This window comes from Zootoca vivipara, chromosome 14 (assembly GCF_965207765.1).
Source record: "Zootoca vivipara chromosome 14, rZooViv2.hap1.1, whole genome shotgun sequence".
Lineage (NCBI taxonomy): Eukaryota > Metazoa > Chordata > Lepidosauria > Squamata > Lacertidae > Zootoca > Zootoca vivipara.
The window spans coordinates 23,322,528-23,341,218 of NC_142597.1; the positions used below are offsets into that span (position 1 = coordinate 23,322,528).

General features: G+C 44.0%; 2 protein-coding genes across 2 annotated transcripts in view; one reads left to right on the forward strand and one right to left on the reverse strand.

The window, feature by feature from the left end:
• Nucleotides 1-2,068, forward strand: part of TECTA (tectorin alpha) — a 71,286-nt gene extending 69,218 nt beyond the window's left edge. The window contains exon 22 of the mRNA XM_060268588.2: nt 766-2,068. Coding sequence (XP_060124571.2) covers nt 766-863 — 98 coding nt within the window. The 3' untranslated portion in view covers nt 864-2,068. The remainder of the gene's footprint in view (nt 1-765) is intronic.
• LOC118096952 (uncharacterized) lies at nt 2,024-18,509 on the reverse strand. Its single transcript, XM_035139409.3, has 8 exons — nt 18,286-18,509; nt 16,615-16,682; nt 15,052-15,295; nt 14,787-14,930; nt 8,151-8,271; nt 6,522-6,637; nt 3,856-3,939; nt 2,024-2,227 (listed from the first exon to the last, which is right to left on the reverse strand). The coding sequence occupies exons 1-8, from the start codon at nt 18,322-18,324 to the stop codon at nt 2,219-2,221; spliced, it is 825 nt and encodes a 274-aa protein (XP_034995300.2). The 5' UTR covers nt 18,325-18,509; the 3' UTR covers nt 2,024-2,218.
• Between the last annotated feature and the right edge of the window lie 182 nt (nt 18,510-18,691).

The following is an 18,691-nucleotide window of genomic DNA, read 5'->3' on the forward strand; positions in this document are numbered from 1 at the left end:
TTTTTTTCGGCCGGAGCTCACCAGAACTCAGTTCCATTCTAAGACAACAAGGGAGGCATTCATGGTGCGTTCCAGCACCTTGTTTTCTAGAAAAATAGCACTTGGCTCCTCAGTGGTTAAAATGAGAACCTTCTCCATGAAAAGTATGTGCTCTGTTGCTGACCACTGACCGTCCCTACTTACACTCCTCTCCCTAAAATTTGTGACATACTTTATGGACCACATGTCACACCTTCCTATATGAATATGTATGGAGAGTCAGTCCAAGCCAGCTTAGTTGATTAATCATAGGAGTTTTAGTTGATTGATGGAACAAACAAACTGCACATGGGAAAAAGCTGTATTTCTGAAGCATACTTTCTTTGATTTTTAAATAGGCCTGGTATATTGTAGCAGGCATCCTCTTAGAAGAAGCGTTATCTCACTGTAAGAGGACAGGGAGAATGCCTCTGAAGGTGCTGTGCTATCTCTAGTTTTTATAAGCCCTCAAGTTGTTGGTTTTTTAATAAAAAAACAACTCTTAAAATTGTTCCCTGATTAATTGGGAGGTACTTGTTTAAAAGTATTTTAAATCAATTAATCTAACTGATTTAATTGATTATATATTTGCAGCCACAGTATAATTTATTGTACCATCAAGATCTCACTACCGGTAGCTGTATCCAGGGGTTACTAAGAAAATCAAAACCAGTGCAAGAAATGCAGGCTCTGCTTCTTTAAAATGCGGCTCATCAGTTCTTTCTCTTCTTCTTCTTCTCTCTATAGCAACCAGCTCATCAAGTGGACCTCAAGCCAGGCTGCTTCCCCTCATTGTTACCCAGCTATCATTATGGTGCATTCTCTGTAAATTGATTCCAACATAATAATTAACCTGCAGCTTCTACTTAAAGTACTGTAATTTACTTTAACCCTTCCAAGTCCCTGTAGGATACGCGCATGCAACCCTAAACCTGCGACCTGCACTGATGACAGTCATCGCCATCTACGACAACACTTGTCCATTGCTGCACTGGAGTTGTTGGCCTGCTTTTAATGGTCTTAAACTTAAAGAAAGCTGGAAAAAATTAACAGGGCACTGCACTCTTCTAAACATCAGGGATGTGTCCAACATGATGCGTAGCAAATAGTCAACTGTGTTTCTCCCTCTTTGTCTTCATTTTTTAGGACAATCCCCACTCTCTCTTCCTGTTTAAATTTTGGAGGAAAGTATTTTGCCTCTTTGATTCCTACTTGATCTTGGAAGAAAAGGAAAATGGACTGTAGGTAGTCATGGAATTGGTGCCCTGAAATCTATGAAATCCTGTAGGCTCCTACTTTGGAGGCCCTCCATCATTGTGATTTAGTTCAGGCTCTAGCCATTTGTTTGTTCATTTTCTTTTTTTATGTGGTTGCTGTGAGTCTTGCATGCACAAGAGAAATTAACCATTGTTAATTTCTTCATAAAACATCCAATTGAAGCTCTCCATTCACACAGCAGGGCTAGGATAATCAATAGATGGGGGCAATCTACAGGTACCTTGAAAATGTCACCATAGAGTGGTTGGCATGTGGGAAGCCATCCCAGTTTCTGTTGCAGCTGCCATCGTTGCCACTCACACATCCAGTTTAAATTCTCTAGGAGAGAATTCTCAACACCTCATCAAACTGCAATTCCCAGGATTCCTGGAGAAGCCATGACATTTAAAGAGGCAAGGATTGATAACAGCTTCTAGTGCAGGCACCCCCAAACTTCAGCTCTCCAGATGTTTTGGACTACAATTTCCATCTTCCCCGACCACTGGTCCTGTTAGCTAGAGATCATGGGAGTTGTAGGCCAAAACATCTGGAGGGCCAAAGTTTGGGGATGCCTGTTCTAGTGTTTCAGCCTGAGATCCTATCCCTTTAATTATGCTCACATGTTATCACTGAATTCAGTAAATAGCTCACAAGAGAGCTCTGGACAGCTGGGATGTCTTCCCCCCCCCATCCCCTCCCCCCCATCCCAATTCAAACTCTGTCCCTTTTTGTTATACATTCAGCCAAATAATTTAAACATGGTTTATTCTTAATAAAACTTTGTGTTCAGATATGCTCATTTCCTGTTTGTTATTGCATCACATGGGAAATCAAGATAAATATAAAATAGTGTTACACTCACATATATTACTCTGAAATGAAACATAAGCGTATCAAAAAGCCTTACATTATCCAGGTGCTCTTTTCCTCTCTTCTGTTTCTGTTAAATACCCTTTAAATGAAATATATCATAGAGAATGAGTTAAACATGTACCTCAGTCAATTATGTAGCAAGCTCCTCTGTGAGAGCAGAATATCATTCTTGTTAAGGGAGAGATATTCTGTTAATAGTGCAAATCCTAGTTTTAATAGGTACATTGGACTAGGTTCAGTAGAACAAAATGCCTCCAGCCATCTGCAGAAGGGGGCATCTGCATTAAACTTGGCATACTTAGTACAGGGCTTAAAAAAATGAATAGCCCAAAGCTGATGTAAGAACATGAGAAGAGTTTTGGATCAGTCCAATGGTCCATCTAATCTAGCATCCTGTTCTCACAGTCAGCTGGATGCCTTTGGGAAGTCCACAAGCACAACCTGAATGCAACTGCATCCCACCCACCTGTGATACCCATCAAAAGGTGTTCAGAGGCATACTGCCTCTGAGAGAGGCAGTGGAACACAGCTATTTTGGCTAGCAAGCATTGGCAACCCAGAAAGCCACTTCAGACAGCCTATGCTCAGGCCTCAAAGGATTATTCAGACACAGAAAGGAATAACAATTCCAACACTGCCCCACTGTGATTGAGCAGGCCATATGGAGCCCCTGAGTTGGCAGATGGGCCAGGTATAAGGAGTCTTGCCTTCTGCCCTTTCCTGATGCAAGGGAACAAAGGTAAGCACACACTTAGAAAATAAGAGTTGAATGTCCTTGAGTCAATCGTATTGAGATAATCCAGGCAGCTTCCAATAAGCAGCCCATGTACTCAGATACCGTGGTGGGGAGTGACATTCTGGGGCTTGCACAGGCAATCTAGCCTCTCTGTGCACTGTGAAGCTTCCTCATCAAGGGTAGTCCTACCTCTCAAATGCCCCAAGTCAATCAGATGTCAGTGGCTGGACTCTTTGGCATGATAAGCTCCTGAAATTAAGACTGTGGAAACAGTTGGTATCTACAGCCAAGGTGGTTAAACGGCTCCAGGTCTATGACAGGCACTTAAACTCCACCCACATATATGAACAGCAAAGAACTGGACTGTCTCTATACACATAAGTTAATTTTATGAAGCTTCCTGCCACAATTTGTGGTGATGACCATGAGCTTAGGAAGCTTAAGATGGAATCACACACTTTTATAGGGGATGGGGAAATACATGTAACTAATTAAATGCAAAATCTGTAAAAAAAAAAAACCACTACAAGGAAGGTCCTTTGCATAATGCAAAATTAACTAGTTACTAATGGAAATAACTAATGGAATTTGCAGCTATTGCCACAAGATGTAGTGATGGGCAACAAATGATTAGACAAATGTATTTATAAGTCTGTTAATTGGTATTGACCATGATAGCTAAATGGAACCTTCAGATTCAGAGACATTCTACCTGAAAACAGCAATTGCCAGGGGTGGGGGCAAATGGCAAAAGAGAGTTGTTGCACTCATGGTCTGCTTATGTTCCTCCTGGAAGAATCTGACTGGTCACTGTGTAGAAAATGGATGCTAGACACAATGGACCTATGATCTGATTTAAGAGAATTCTAGTGCTTACGTTCTGTTGTTTATGCCTTGAACATTAATATGGATATAGTTGTCTGTCCCCCAAAATGCTTATAACTACCCCCGAGCCACAGATTCCTTTATACCTGAGCTTTCTTTTCATATTCCAGCAGATCTTCCATGTCCTCCTCCACCACTTTATTCAGCTCTGTCAAGATAACATCTAAAGCCTGAAATACACAAGAAGGGTCCAAAAATTTAGATGAAAAGGAAAAAGTGAGGGCAGTAGCTGATCCAGAGAAAGAAACAAGCTGAACACTTTCTTTAAATTGAGGTTTTTGCACAAGTGAGGTTACAGCACAAAGGTTTCATGCACTGGTTTTTTTGTTTGTTTGTTTGTTTTGTTTTAATGAAACGAGAGATCTGATTTGATGTGAACCACCTTGCTGTTTTCATAATAAAAGGAGTGTCCGCCACATGAGTAATTTGAGACAGAGCAATATCCCATCAGATTAGAGTCAAAAGAATGTGCCAGAGCCTGGAGAAACACAAACCATGTGCCCTGCCAATCTTTCACATTTTAAGATCTATTTTTAAGGCTCCTTGCAGTACAAAGAGGAATTTAAAACTTGCTTACTCTGCTGCCATCTGCTGGAAAATTTGGTTTACAAATTGCTGGTTTGCAATGATTTCACATCACAATGTTTTCCCCTCTAATAATGATATACAACCCTTGAGAGTCAGTAGTCCATCTGATCTGCAGAGTGTACAAAGATAAACAACAATGACTTCTTGAAAAACACCACTTCCTTCAAATTAGGAGGGCAAAGTGCCTCCAGAGGCAATGGGCATTTGAAAGGTCATTCAAGGACATATCAGGACAGGCATTCTTCCTGTGGCTATAGGATTTTGATATTCAGGACTTAAGAATTGTACTTTTCGATTTTCATAAGGCTTAAAAATAAATCATATAACAGCCTTTGGTCCAGAATAATTGCACCATTCACCTTCTGGTAACACTATGTTTGATGTGTGGCTAAAGAGAAGCAAGAATCTACTGAGGATAATGGAAGTTATGTTTCATACAGCAAGGAAACAAAGAATAATAATTGAGGGGTGGAGACCCTGAGAATGTGTGCTTTAACTCCTAGGAATTATCTGACGAGTGCTTAATTCTAGTTTTCTGCACTACAAGACTGTTACAATCTGCAACCAGACTGTCAGAATGTTGCAAACAGATTATATTTAAAAGGTTGTCGGAACAACTGAAGGAGCACACTTGTCTATGCATTCAGTGACAACTGGACACAAAGAATTAGGTTAACAGTGCAGAGGGGGAGCTCATTTTAGCTTAAGTGCACTAAGGCTGATAGGATAGTTCAGGACAGGCAAAAGAAAATACTTCTTCACACGGTGCATAGTTAAACTGGAATTTGCTACCACAAGCTGTAGTGATGGCCACCAACTTGGATAGCTTTTAAAGAGGATTAGACAAATTCTTGGAGGATAAGGCTATGATCTGCCTCCACCGTTGAAGGCAGTACTGTATGTCTCTGTAAAACAGGTGCTGGGGACAGAGGTTGGGAGAGTTCTGTTGCTCTCAAATCCCGCTTGCAAGTTTCCCACAGCAGGGGCAGACTTTGGTAATCTTTCATAATATGGTGCCCTGTGCAAAGCAAAAAAAAATTGCACCCCAAAAGGATCTTCTCAATTATGGATCTTCTCAATTTTGCACTCCCTCAGCCTAGTGCCCTGTGCATGGCAACCTTCTGTACCACCTTAAATCTGGTGCTGCCCACAAGCATCTAGCTGACCACCGTGAGAACAAGATGCTGGATTAGATGGGCCTTTGGCCTTATCTAGCTGCAGAGAGGCAAGCTGCCAATAGGGAGTAAGCCAGTTTTGTCCTGGCTTACACATGAAAAAGAATGAAGAGGTAGTGTACCATTTCAAACTACTGGTATGGAATGCCACTTTTGCATCCTCCCGTGTAAAAGCTCACTTTTAATGAAAAGGTAGTGTACGGAAGGAAGATCCTAGATCAGACTGTTCCCTGTTGGGCTAGTTTTCTACTTACAGGGCGCAATCAACAATGCAACACCCCATTCTGCAGGCTATTATACCACCTCAGAACTTGGCCTCTTTGTTCATCAGTTCCATCCCCCAGTAAAAGGTAGGTAGGAAGTATTGAGAAAGAGCTACATATTCATTTGGAAGTAAATTTCACATACTTAAATGGGACTTCCACACTTGCCTTGAGGAAGCCTTTTTTAATTATAGTTTTACTTACGATACATACAGCAGCATTCGGTACCAGCCTATGTGTGTGGAAGGCAAATACCTCCATTTATCCTCCACCTCAGATACATATGATACTGTGAATGCAAAGCTGCTGTTCTGTAAGTGTAAGGAGCCCACTACCACTATGTACCTAGGGCAAATGCTCCGTTGAGGCACTTAGGACAACTACTGCACTGGAGTATTTGACTTAACTTCAGCACTGTGAAGGTTAAACAGAATATTTAATAGGGAAAGAGATATGGTATTAGGAGAAGCAATAATCTCTATGATTAGCAAAAGGAGGGGGAATCCAGCAGCACGTGATGAAGTAGTTCTCAACTAATCTTTCTTTCTCTGTGTGTGTGTGTGTGTGTGTGTGTTACATCCGACCCATTCCCCTTAATTAGCTCTGAGCCTGCTCTGGTAGAGGTGGAGGAGAGGCAGGGTGGGTGAAGCTCCTCCGGACACTGCAGTACAGAAAAGATAAAAGGCAGCCAAAACAATCAACATTTTAAAATATGAGCCTACTTACCACCTCGGTAAAAGCTTTCAGATGGAAATCTCCCAGGGGGATGTTTTCAGAGGTAACTCGCTGCTGCTGCTGCTGAATGCTAAATAACTGCTTAAGGAGAATATCGAACATAAAATCTAGAAAGAAAAAGGTAGGCAGGGAAGATCGAGGGCCAAACTGGACATGGCATTTGTCATGCAGTTTGCCCTGGTGAGCTTAGAATTCTCTCTTTTTTATATTTATTATTATTTATTAATTAAATATCTACACCGCTCTTCATCCGAGGATCACAGGGCAGTTTACAATAGAAAAACACACAAATACACAGCACAGTAACAAAGTTACTAGTAACACACAGTTTAAAAGGCCATAGATTAAAAACAAACAAACCTGAAATTGCCATTTTCCCAGTTGGAATCCCTCCTCACCTGAGTGCTTGTTTTTGCAATGTGAGAGGAATTATCACGGTGCCAATGGGCCCTTTGCTCCCAAGGCAAATAACAGTTGTGGAGAAGGCAATTCTAATCAGGATTCCAATCAAGCCCCTGCCCTGCCGTAACAGGTCCTGATCTAGCTTTCCCCCCACCAAATAGCACTGTATCCTTCCTGCCCCTAGAAAAATCAGCCATAACAGCAATGTGGCTATATCCGCATAAAACTGGAGTGCAATGATTTTCTTGAGGGATAATTGATACCCACTCGAGAAATGTTGGTAGGACACTACAGCCGTATGGGCAGGGCTTTTTTTCAACCAGAACTCACAGGAACTCAGTTCTGGCACCTCCTGGGTGGAAGCCATTGCCATTATAAGAGAACAAGGGAGGTGTTCATAGTGAGTTCCAGCACCTCCTTTTTTTAGAAAAATAGCACTGTGTATGAGTGTAGCACTATAGGTAACTATAGCCATTCCTGCACTGGGATAGACTGGCCAGTTGTCCATGCTCTGGTGACTTCTTGTTTGGTCTACTGTGATGCGCTATGTAGGGCTGCCCTTGAAGATGGTCCATCTGCTACGTTGGTAAGGGGAGCAGCCCAATGTGACTATGTGTTACCACCGGACCTGAAAGCATTGCACTGGCTGCCAGTGAGCTACAACAATTTATGAATGTGTAGAGCCTCTTTGAGAATTTATAGTGGCCTTGCCAAAATGCTGTTTACTGAATATATTGCAGATATTTTATCTATTAACCCCCCCCCCCGCCCCCGAAAAAAAATCTGTGAATTTTGTTTTAGGAAAAATGTCTGAGGATGAATGTTCAGTTCCGTCTGACTCCCAGATCATGGTCAGTGAGTGGCATGCAGAAGCTGCTGCTTACAGGATTCCACTTTTGCCATGCTTCTACTCATTTGTTGTAACATGCAAAGGCTGACTCCTGCACTCGGTGGCAGATGCACCAGACCATCTGAATATTAAGGGTACTTTAAATCTGCAGTGTAGGTATGCCTAGTATCCGTCATATTTAAGCCCAACAAGCATTGTTCATTCCACGGTAACCTTCCTTGGAAATGTAATCAAAGCTCACATCTCCGCCAGCCCTTTAGTGTTTGCAAAAGGCTTCTTAGATCCCCAGTGTTAAATAAATCCAAGATATTATGGCTTTCCCCAAAGTTACAGGCATTCTCCTCCCTCCCCAGCCGTTCAATACTCACTATCTAAAATCGCGCTTGAGTGCTCCTTCCCAGAAAACCTTGGGCCCTGCAAACTCATCTTCCCTATCACACGCTCCAGGAGAAATATATCAATAAGTTGTTTAGCAGCAAACACAGCAACCTGGGAGGTGAGGAGACAGAAACAGACACCCCCATTACATTTCTAAAAGAAAAAAGAAAACATTCTTTAGGAGCTGCTTCGTAAGGTTTCTCATTGTGCTCAAGGAGAGTTCCAGTGGCTGCCCTTATAGGTGTGCAAACAAAACAAGCTCAGTCTACCCAGCCTGGTTTCAATGCTTTCAGAAGCGGTTTTCCTCTCTTTTTAAAAAGAGCAATAATGGGGGGGAAATTATTTGTTCTTATTCTTGTAACAGTTTTATCTTTTTATACTCGAATATGATATTATTGTAATCTGCCCTAGGACCTTATAGTGAAATGTGGGCAAGAAATCTTATTAATAAATAATACACCTGCTTCCTGAGAATTAATGAAAGGACATATATTCCCAAACTCTACATGCAGCACAGCCTACTGAAGGGGTAGACCAATTCCCCTGTGGAAGTGGCAGCAGTGTCCAGCTAAAGTTCAGAACAAGAGGTTCAATACAGCAAAAACTGGATGCCTCTAAATCCAACCAAGATCAATGGGAATGACAAGTATTTTAGTATTAATGAGACACTGAACTGCGACATGGCATTTAACTGTGATGGTTACACATACTTAACTTGCTGCATTACAACCAATTTCTTCAAGTGCATGACAGATTTGGAATTATTCGGCTTACCTCTCATGGACAATCTAAAAGTGTATAAATATTCTGACATTTTAAGAGATAATGATCCATGGCAGATCATATAGTGCAGGGTCAAATTGTTAATGCGCTTTAATTCAACAGCCTCGTGTTTTATCCATCCCCCAAAGCCTTTTTGTCCTCAAGTATGGTGACCTTAGGGTCAGAGAAAGATTGTCCCCGGAGGCTGCACTGCTGATTTCCTTAATCAGGATTGTGCCAAGCAGCACTGAACTTGAAAAATGTCACAAAGTGTGATTTCTTTCTTTAAAAAAGCACAAGTTTCATTAGACCTTCCAGTTTTGTGAAGAAGTGTGAGGTATCGCAAGCAATTTCTGTTGCAGTCTAAGGAGTCAACAAAAAAACTTGTGTTAAGTTTCAAGAGTCAGGATACCCCCTTCTTCAGTAGTTGCTTCCTAATTATTTTATTCCTACCTGCTTATACTGCTGCTGTGTGTTTCTTGCTTTTACTTGACCTTTTATTTTTGCCACAACCTTCCTAACATATTCCAAAAAACCAAAATATTCAAGTGAAGTCAATTGTACTAAATTGTTAACTTGTAATAACACAAGTACAGCCCTCCTGGATAAGATCAAAAGCCTTTCTTACCTAGCACTTTGTTTCCCAGTCTGACCAACGACATGCCTCTGGGAAACCTCCAAATAAGGTATGAGGGCAACACCTTTCCCCTGTTATTTGCACCCAAATAAGTACAAACTGCTTTGATGGTGTTTCCTGCTTGGCAGGGGGCTGGACTGGATGGCCCTTGTGGTCTCTTCCAACTCTATGATTCTATGATTCTATGACTTCTGAACATGGCTAGTCCATCTAGCTATCATGACTAATATTCATCGGAATACTTATTATCTTTCATCAATTTACCTTAACTCTTTTTTCTTCCAATATTTTTCTTGGCTATTTGAATAACAGATATAAAATCACATAACTGGACACCACCACCACCACCACCACCAAAAGCAAATATCAGGTAATACATAACAAAACTATTCTCATCTATCCATATGGAGAATCCAAATATACAAAACACAACGACTCGGGGGCTGCTTATAAATCATTCAGTTCATAACAAGATCTTGTGTCCAGAGGGCGTATATTCAGTCTGTCCTGCTCATGACATCCAGACCTGCAAAGATGTCCTTGGAAGTCTGTTTTTAAGTTCAGTTTGTTAGTGTATGAAATAAATGGCCCCCACACTGCATTGAATTTGTCTGCTTTTCCTTTTATTGCTTTCAAGTTACGTGTTTTCTCAGCAAGGACTAGACATTCTTGTAGCATAAATCTACAGTCCTTGAAAGCTTTCCTTGTATGCACTGTGGACAACTGTGGACAACTGGACAACCAACAGTGATACGATCACTAAGTCTTTAGATTTTATATCAGTATTCAAGCCCTCGACGATGGTTAGTAAGGACAGTTGGGGTGAGAAAACCAGCCTGAACTCCTTTTGAACACCACCTAAGCCAAGGTTGGGGGGACTCTGGCCTTCCAAATTTGGTTGAACTGGAATTCACATAATCTCTCAAAAATGGCCATGGTGGTAGGGAATGTTGGGAGTTAGAATCCAGCAAAATCTGGAGAGTTCCCCACCCCCAATCTAAGCTATGTGGAAACACTATATTTAGATTTTATAGATAAGGCTTATCCACGCCTACCTTTCCTCCGCTCTTTCCAGGCACTGTCCATGATTTAAAGCTCCATGTCCAAGTGCCCTTTATTTTTTACTCTGGAGCTGTCCCCACGAAAACCTGCTCTTTAAAGCTCACTCAGAGCAAACAGCAATCTGTAGAAAACCCAAATTGGTGTTTGCTCCAATTCAGCTTTGAAGAGCATGTTTTCATGAGGAAAACTTGCGACCCCCCCAAAAAAAATGCTCAAACACAGAGCGTTAAAACACTGACCTGTGCCTGGAAAGTATGGATAAGCCCTTAGTTAATAATAATGTATTCCAGGACAAAATCAGAGTTTTCCTGATGCCAGGTTCATATCTTGAGTAGGGTGGCTATGAAATATGCCTCACCTTCACACCTCTGCCTGGCCAAAGGGTGAGTTTTGATATGCTTCATGGTTGCTGTTGTTTTTCAAAAAAAGGTCTTAAAATGCCACTTTGATGCTGAGAATCAGTGAAAGGAAAAATGCTTTGCTTGGGTACTAAAGGATAAGAACTGACAGGCAGCATAAATACTTGTGGCATATGATTTATAGATTACACCCTGTCGTGTTGCAGGGAACCTGGCATGCATTGTAATGGATTTGGTTTCTAATAAGGAAGAGTGCATTGTGATTTTGTGTAGCTCCTCGCTGACGTACATGCAGAGATGCTTGTTTGTGGAGATTACCTTGGCAGAAGAGGGGAGGTTGACGCCTTCCTGCCTGATATGCAAATAAATGAAGACAGGTCTCTGCATTGTGTCTGACTATAACAGCAATCTTCTTTCTTTCTTTCTTTCTCCAAGTAATTAGAATGTGAAGGACAGAGTCCAGGCTGAATGGTGTGCCTTAATAGTGAGATGAATCTCAAAGAGAAATGGCACTGAACAGACAGTGCAGAGTGGTGGTTAGAGAGGCAAACTCATTTCAGTGCATCAAGTGGAGGGCGCCTGCAACCCTCACTGCTCTTGTGGGATGATTAGAAGTAATGAAGTTCATTTTATTAATGGCAATTAATATAGAATTTGAAAATGGCAGTGGAAGGAGAAAAAGCTCAATGGCGGGTGAAGGGGACTGTGCATATTCAGAAAACCACCAGGAGTCACTTGCTAAATTTACTCTTTGAATGGCAAGTCTGAGCATCCTGGGCTTTGTCACAGAGACCGAAACTTCTGCCCTCCCCCAACTTACTTTATTATACCTTCTGATACATTAGCTCACCCTTCCTCCAGGGTGCCTAAGGCTGTGTAAATGGATTTCTTCCTCGTCCCCATTTTATTCTCACCATGCTCCTGTGATGTAGGTTAAACTGAGAGATCATAACTGGTTCAAGGTTACCAAGTGAGTTAGATGGCTGAGTAGGGATTTGAACCTGGATCTCATAGGTCCTAGTCTAACCACTATACCATACCGCAGCCTTCACCAAGCTGGTGCCCTCCAGATATTTTGAACTCCCACATGTTACAGCTGTGGTGGCTGGCAATATTGGGAGCTACTATGTTTTTGTCTTTTGAGGCATTATTATTTTAATTACATAGTACAGTAGTTCTGTTTTCTATTGCAACATAGCTTCTCAAAGTCACTGTTTGCAATATATATACATATTGTTGTTTTATAAACAGCTTGTCTTAAGTACTAAGTGGTATACAAATATTTAAAATATAATCTAGAATATACGGTAGACCCCCAATAGTTTAATAGCATCAAAAAATATAAAAAGTTCCAGTTATCTATTTCATGGTTTCTCTTAAGTTCAGCTAGCTTAACTGATAGAATAGTTTGGCCATCCAAGTTGTCCCTGCGTCCAGTTGTCCCGTGTGTCCCTGGGTCACTGCGCATGTGCCCCAGGGATACAGGGATTGGACAGCAGAGACTGCGCGCGCGCACTCTCCCCCCCACTCTGCCTCCTCCAACCGCCGCTCCCGCCGGACACCGCCTCACTGCAGGGCACGTCAGGGAAGCGAGGGTGGAGGCCGGCAAAGGCCTCCTCGCAACCCTCCCTGGCCGTGAGGAGCGGCGGTTGGAGGAGGCGGGGGGGAGAGTGCGCGCGTCCTTCCTGTCGGCGGCTGGGGGAGAGGAAGGAAGGAGGAGAAAGCGCTGCTTTCTCCTCCTCCGTTCCTGTCCCCCTGCCGCCGACAGCAAGGACGGGTCCCAGGGTTCGGAGAAGCGCTGCGCAAGCGCTTCTCCGAACCCTGGGATGTCTGCTTCCTGTCGGCGACTGCGGGAGAGAAACGGAGGAGGAGAAAGCAGCGCTTTCTCCTCCTCCGTTCCTGTCCCCCTGCCGCCGACAGCAAGGACAGGTCCCAGGGTTCGAAGAAGCGCTGCGCAAGCGCTTCGCCGAACCCTGGGATGTCTGCTTCCTGTCGGCGACTGCGGGAGAGAAACGGAGGAGGAGAAAGCAGCGCTTTCTCCTCCTCCGTTCCTGTCCCCCTGCCGCCGACAGCAAGGACAGGTCCCAGGGTTCGGAGAAGCGCTGCGCAAGCGCTTCGCCGAACCCTGGGATGTCTGCTTCCTGTCGGCGGCTGCGGGAGAGAAACGGAGGAGGAGAAAGCAGCGCTTTCTCCTCCTCCGTTCCTGTCCCCCTGCCGCCGACAGCAAGGACAGGTCCCAGGGTTCGGCGAAGCGCTGCGCAAGCGCTTCGCCGAACCCTGGGATGTCTGCTTCCTGTCGGCGGCTGCGGGAGAGAAACGGAGGAGGAGAAAGCAGCGCTTTCTCCTCCTCCGTTCCTGTCCCCCTGCCACCGACAGCAAGGACAGGTCCCAGGGTTCGGAGAAGCGCTGTGCAAGCGCTTCTCCGAACCCCAGGATTCTAGCGCCCGTTATTGAACGGGCTGAAAACCACTAGTCCTATATAATAATGTCCAAGTTGTCCCTGCGTCCAGTTGTCCCGTGTGTCCCTGGGTCACTGCGCATGTGCCCCAGGGATACAGGGATTGGACAGCAGAGACTGCGCGCGCGCACTCTCCCCCCCACTCTGCCTCCTCCAACCGCCGCTCCCGCCGGACACCGCCTCACTGCAGGGCACGTCAGGGAAGCGAGGGTGGAGGCCGGCAAAGGCCTCCTCGCAACCCTCCCTGGCCGTGAGGAGCGGCGGTTGGAGGAGGCGGGGGGGAGAGTGCGCGCGTCCTTCCTGTCGGCGGCTGGGGGAGAGGAAGGAAGGAGGAGAAAGCGCTGCTTTCTCCTCCTCCGTTCCTGTCCCCCTGCCGCCGACAGCAAGGACGGGTCCCAGGGTTCGGAGAAGCGCTGCGCAAGCGCTTCTCCGAACCCTGGGATGTCTGCTTCCTGTCGGCGACTGTGGGAGAGAAACGGAGGAGGAGAAAGCAGCGCTTTCTCCTCCTCCGTTCCTGTCCCCCTGCCGCCGACAGCAAGGACAGGTCCCAGGGTTCGAAGAAGCGCTGCGCAAGCGCTTCGCCGAACCCTGGGATGTCTGCTTCCTGTCGGCGACTGCGGGAGAGAAACGGAGGAGGAGAAAGCAGCGCTTTCTCCTCCTCCGTTCCTGTCCCCCTGCCGCCGACAGCAAGGACAGGTCCCAGGGTTCGGAGAAGCGCTGCGCAAGCGCTTCACCGAACCCTGGGATGTCTGCTTCCTGTCGGCGGCTGCGGGAGAGAAACGGAGGAGGAGAAAGCAGCGCTTTCTCCTCCTCCGTTCCTGTCCCCCTGCCGCCGACAGCAAGGACAGGTCCCAGGGTTCGGAGAAGCGCTGCGCAAGCGCTTCGCCGAACCCTGGGATGTCTGCTTCCTGTCGGCGGCTGCGGGAGAGAAACGGAGGAGGAGAAAGCAGCGCTTTCTCCTCCTCCGTTCCTGTCCCCCTGCCACCGACAGCAAGGACAGGTCCCAGGGTTCGGAGAAGCGCTGTGCAAGCGCTTCTCCGAACCCCAGGATTCTAGCGCCCGTTATTGAACAGGCTGAAAACCACTAGTTATTATATAATTGTAATCGCTTATGATTAAATTAATGGAGATCAATAAATTATTATTATCCATGACTGCAAAATGGACAATCCATGTTCCATGCAGTGTAACTTTCAGAAGGCTGAAGACAAACTAGAGGGCACCAGTTGTCTTCATATACTGTTTCTGGCTTCCCAAAGGTAAGAAACAGGATGGTGGAATACACAGACCTTTGCTCTGAGCCGACAAGGTACTTCTTAAATTCTTAGAGCACAAGTTCTAGGCTTACCTCTCCCTTCTGCAGTTTAAACATTTCAGCGTGATATTCATCAAGGACAGTCTCAACTAAGGCCTTGGCTTCCTCCTCAACAACACACAAGATGATCCCATCCAGCAGTTCCTCCTGGTCCAATTCTTGCTGTGCCTCTTGGATCTGAGCCAGCAGTAAAAGAGCATATACAGTACCATCAGAGAAAAATTCTGCACTTATTTCCTTTTGCACGGGGGGCAGAAAGGAGGAGAGGTGGGAGAGAGGTGGCCAGTATATTACTCACTAGTTTTGGCAAAGCTGCATGTGCCACTTCAGTCACTATTTCATCCATGCTATTGAAAATAGCAGCCCTGTTGAGGTAGTCAGCGACAAAGTCCTTCACTGTGCTTTTGACCACATCAGTAGACGTATCTCTTGTTGCTTTTGCCAAGAATGGGTCTAATGACAACGAGTGAGTAAAGTTCTCCGTGTCTGACAGGGGCTCTTGTCTGAGAACCCTGGGAAAAGACTGGCCTTGATCCAGAGAGCTATGAAAGACAATAAACAGTTTGTGCCTCTCTGTGCAAAGCTCCTGCACAATTAATGGGTGAGATGAACTAATCAACACAGCCCTGGTCAGCAAGCATTATTAACATCTTCTAAAACGCAATGCCATAATCTCAGAATTAATTGGATAATTCAGCAGTTGAGCCATACTTGTACATTAACATTCATTAACTGCTTCAGTTAAAAGTGCAAGATTTTGTATTTGTAATCTTTACGAATGACAAAGTATCTGGACAGTTACTGCTTATTTTCCAATATACTTTGGTTTTTATTGATACATTAAAAGTTTTTTTATTCTTGTAATAGTTGTATATACCCCAGTGTGCATAGGTTGGCATTCAATTACATTTTACTCACATTACTCGCATTTACTCATTTTACTCACAGACCCACTGAAATTAATAAACATGACTAAATTAGTCCCATTAATTTTAATGGATCTGCTCTGAATAAAACTTGGTTGAATACCATCTATAGCCTCCTGGTTATGGGTGGCATTCAGTGTTGTGCTATTACAAACATTATGTCTGCACAAGCGTATCAGCTTGCCAGATGGAACAATCCCCATTTTCCGTGCAAGCTGTTCGAGGCATTCTCCACACCCACACCCACTCGAGCCAATTCGGGGCAGTGGGGGAGAAAAGAGGAGGGAAGTCCTGTTGCACAAGTGGAAGTTCTCGCACAGGGCTTCTGCTGATAGGGTTCATTAGGTGAGTCCTATGTTTTTGTTGGGTGGGGAATCATCCTTTATTTTCTATTCTCTTATTTATCATGCTAATAGCTTATTTGCTGTTCCACATTATTGCCACCAACAATTATTCACTTAGCTGCCTCACTTAGGCTGTCATACAACAATAAATGCTTGCCTCTGAGTGCGTCCCATTGAATTCAGTGAGGCTTAACTTCTGTGTAGGGACTGCACCATGGGCCTAGCCAGGATTTATGTTGGGGGGGGGTAGGAGTTTTGTTTGGTGGCGGGGGAGAACCAAGCTATCCTTGATGCGATTGGTCAGATAGTTACTGGTAAATATTCTTATTTATTTACTTGATTTAGGGGGGCAGCACCCCCCCCCCCGACTACACTCAGAGACTGCACCGTTTGTGAATGTAACATCATCTGGCACATTGCAGAACATTATTTATGCAAAACAATTCCTTTCAGATGGGGGGGGAGTCATTTTATAAAAATCCTAGTCTGATCATATCAAAGCAATATTCAACATGCAAAAACATTCAGAATTTGTTGTGGAAAAGCAATTCAATAACTTTCAATGCAAAGGAAAAGTGTTTTATTACTTACTTGGATTTTTCATGTTCACCTTTTGAAGGTTTTCTATAAGTGAATTTCAAAGGCTGAAGTCTCTGAATCTGTGTGAGACAGAGGAACATTGGTCACTTACAGTGCCGGATTTACATATAAGCTAAACAAGCTATAGCTTAGGGCCCCACTGTCTTGGGGGCCACACAAAAATTATGAGTCTTTGTAAATTGTGTTTCTGAAGGAACTTTTGTTATTGCCAAATGCCAGTGTGTTTGCATTATTAAGTTTGTTATGAATAAAAAAAAATCATTTTAAGTTAGAACTTAATAATTATTTTACTATTTATATACGTCTTCTTAATTGTAAGGTAAAGGTAAGGGGACCCCTGACCATTAGGTCCAGTCGTGACCGACTCTGGGGTTGCGGCGCTCATCTCGCTTTATTAGCCGAGGGAGCTGGCATACAGCTTCCAGGTCATGTGGCCAGCATGATTAAGCCGCTTCTGGCGAACCAGAGCAGCACACGGAAACGGCGTTTACCTTCCCGCTTGGAGCGGTACCTATTTATCTACTTGCACTATGAGGTGCTTTCGAAATGCTAGGTTGGCAGGACCCCGTCACAGGGATTCAAACCGCTGACCTTCTGATCAGCAAGCCCTAGGCTCTGTGGTTTAACCCACAACACCACCTGTGTCCCTTCTTCTTAATTGTATTTCACTGTTAATATACTTCTTCTTAATTGCATTTCAGTTCAACAATTACTTTGATAAAATACATATTTTGTTATGTGCAAATGGCTTTAGATACCTATTAGGTCCCTAAATTACAGTGGTACCTCGGGTTACGTACTTATTTAGTTCTGGAGGTCTGTTCTTAACCCAAAACCGTTCACTTGTGCACTTTCGCTAATGGGGCCTCCTGCTGCCGCCACACCACCGCCACGTGTTTTCTGTTCTCATCCTGGGGCAAAGTTCGTAACCCAAGGTACTACTTCTGGGTTAGCGGAGTTTGTAACACGAAGCGTTTGTAACCCAAGGTACCACTGTACCATATAGTATATAGGTATTCAACACAAAAACAACAACAATTTGTTGTTGACAAAGGACAGCTGGATATATAAAGGGCCCCATTACCTTCAGTAGATTAGGGCCTCATCAAACCTAAATCCGGCCCTGGTCACTTACTATGAAGGAACCTTCTGGGCAGATATACAGAATGCATCCAGGTGCCAGTGGGTTAACCCTTCCATTGCCAAAAATATCATCATCATCATCACCGTCATCACCATTATAGACCTATCCTCATTCATGAACCTGTAACAACCATTTTACAAGTCCTTCAAAGCCAGTTGTAATCATCACTGCTTTTCCAGTCTCCTGGGGAAAGAAATCATGGGCACAAGCCACTGCAAATGCTTCCTGCAAATGTGCCACAGAAATAAATAAAACTAACTGTATTCTGGGAGAGAACTCCCCAATGGATTCTGCACATCACCTTTTTGGTGTATGGGTTAGGTAGGATACAGTGAGAAGACACTAAGAGAGATGGACTGCTGGCTATTATTTTGGTTTATTTTCAGCATTTCTAAGATAACTTTCAGGGCAAATTCCTTTCAGGGCAGTTCACATACAGGTTTGAAAGTATGTAGTAAATTAATAAGAACCACAGCACTGCAACTGCAAACTAAAGCACCAGTCTTAAAACACTATACCTTGAGAAAAGCTGTGAAGTCGTCCATGAGCATTTCCATGAGGATTAACAGTTTAGTACATCTGAAAGCAAACTCAACATCTCCCCAGAAACAGGGAATTGGGGTTCTGGGTTCCTAGGAAGTATCCAGAAAGCAAAACTTAAATTATCCTCTGTAAAAAGAGAAAGAAGGAACAGTAGTTCTCTAACTATTCTTTTGTATGTGTGCAATGTGCAATGGTGTTTGTACTTACCTGTGTTGCTAGGCTGTGTGTTTTGCAATACAGTACTTAAAGCTCAGCTGTTTCCCAGAAGTTGACCTGCAGCACTTCAGAAATCTCTTTCAGGCTGTCAAATTACAGCCACAGGTCAGAAGCTATTCCTAGCTTTGATGTTACTGGGCAGTCCCAACTCCTCTGTTACTCTTT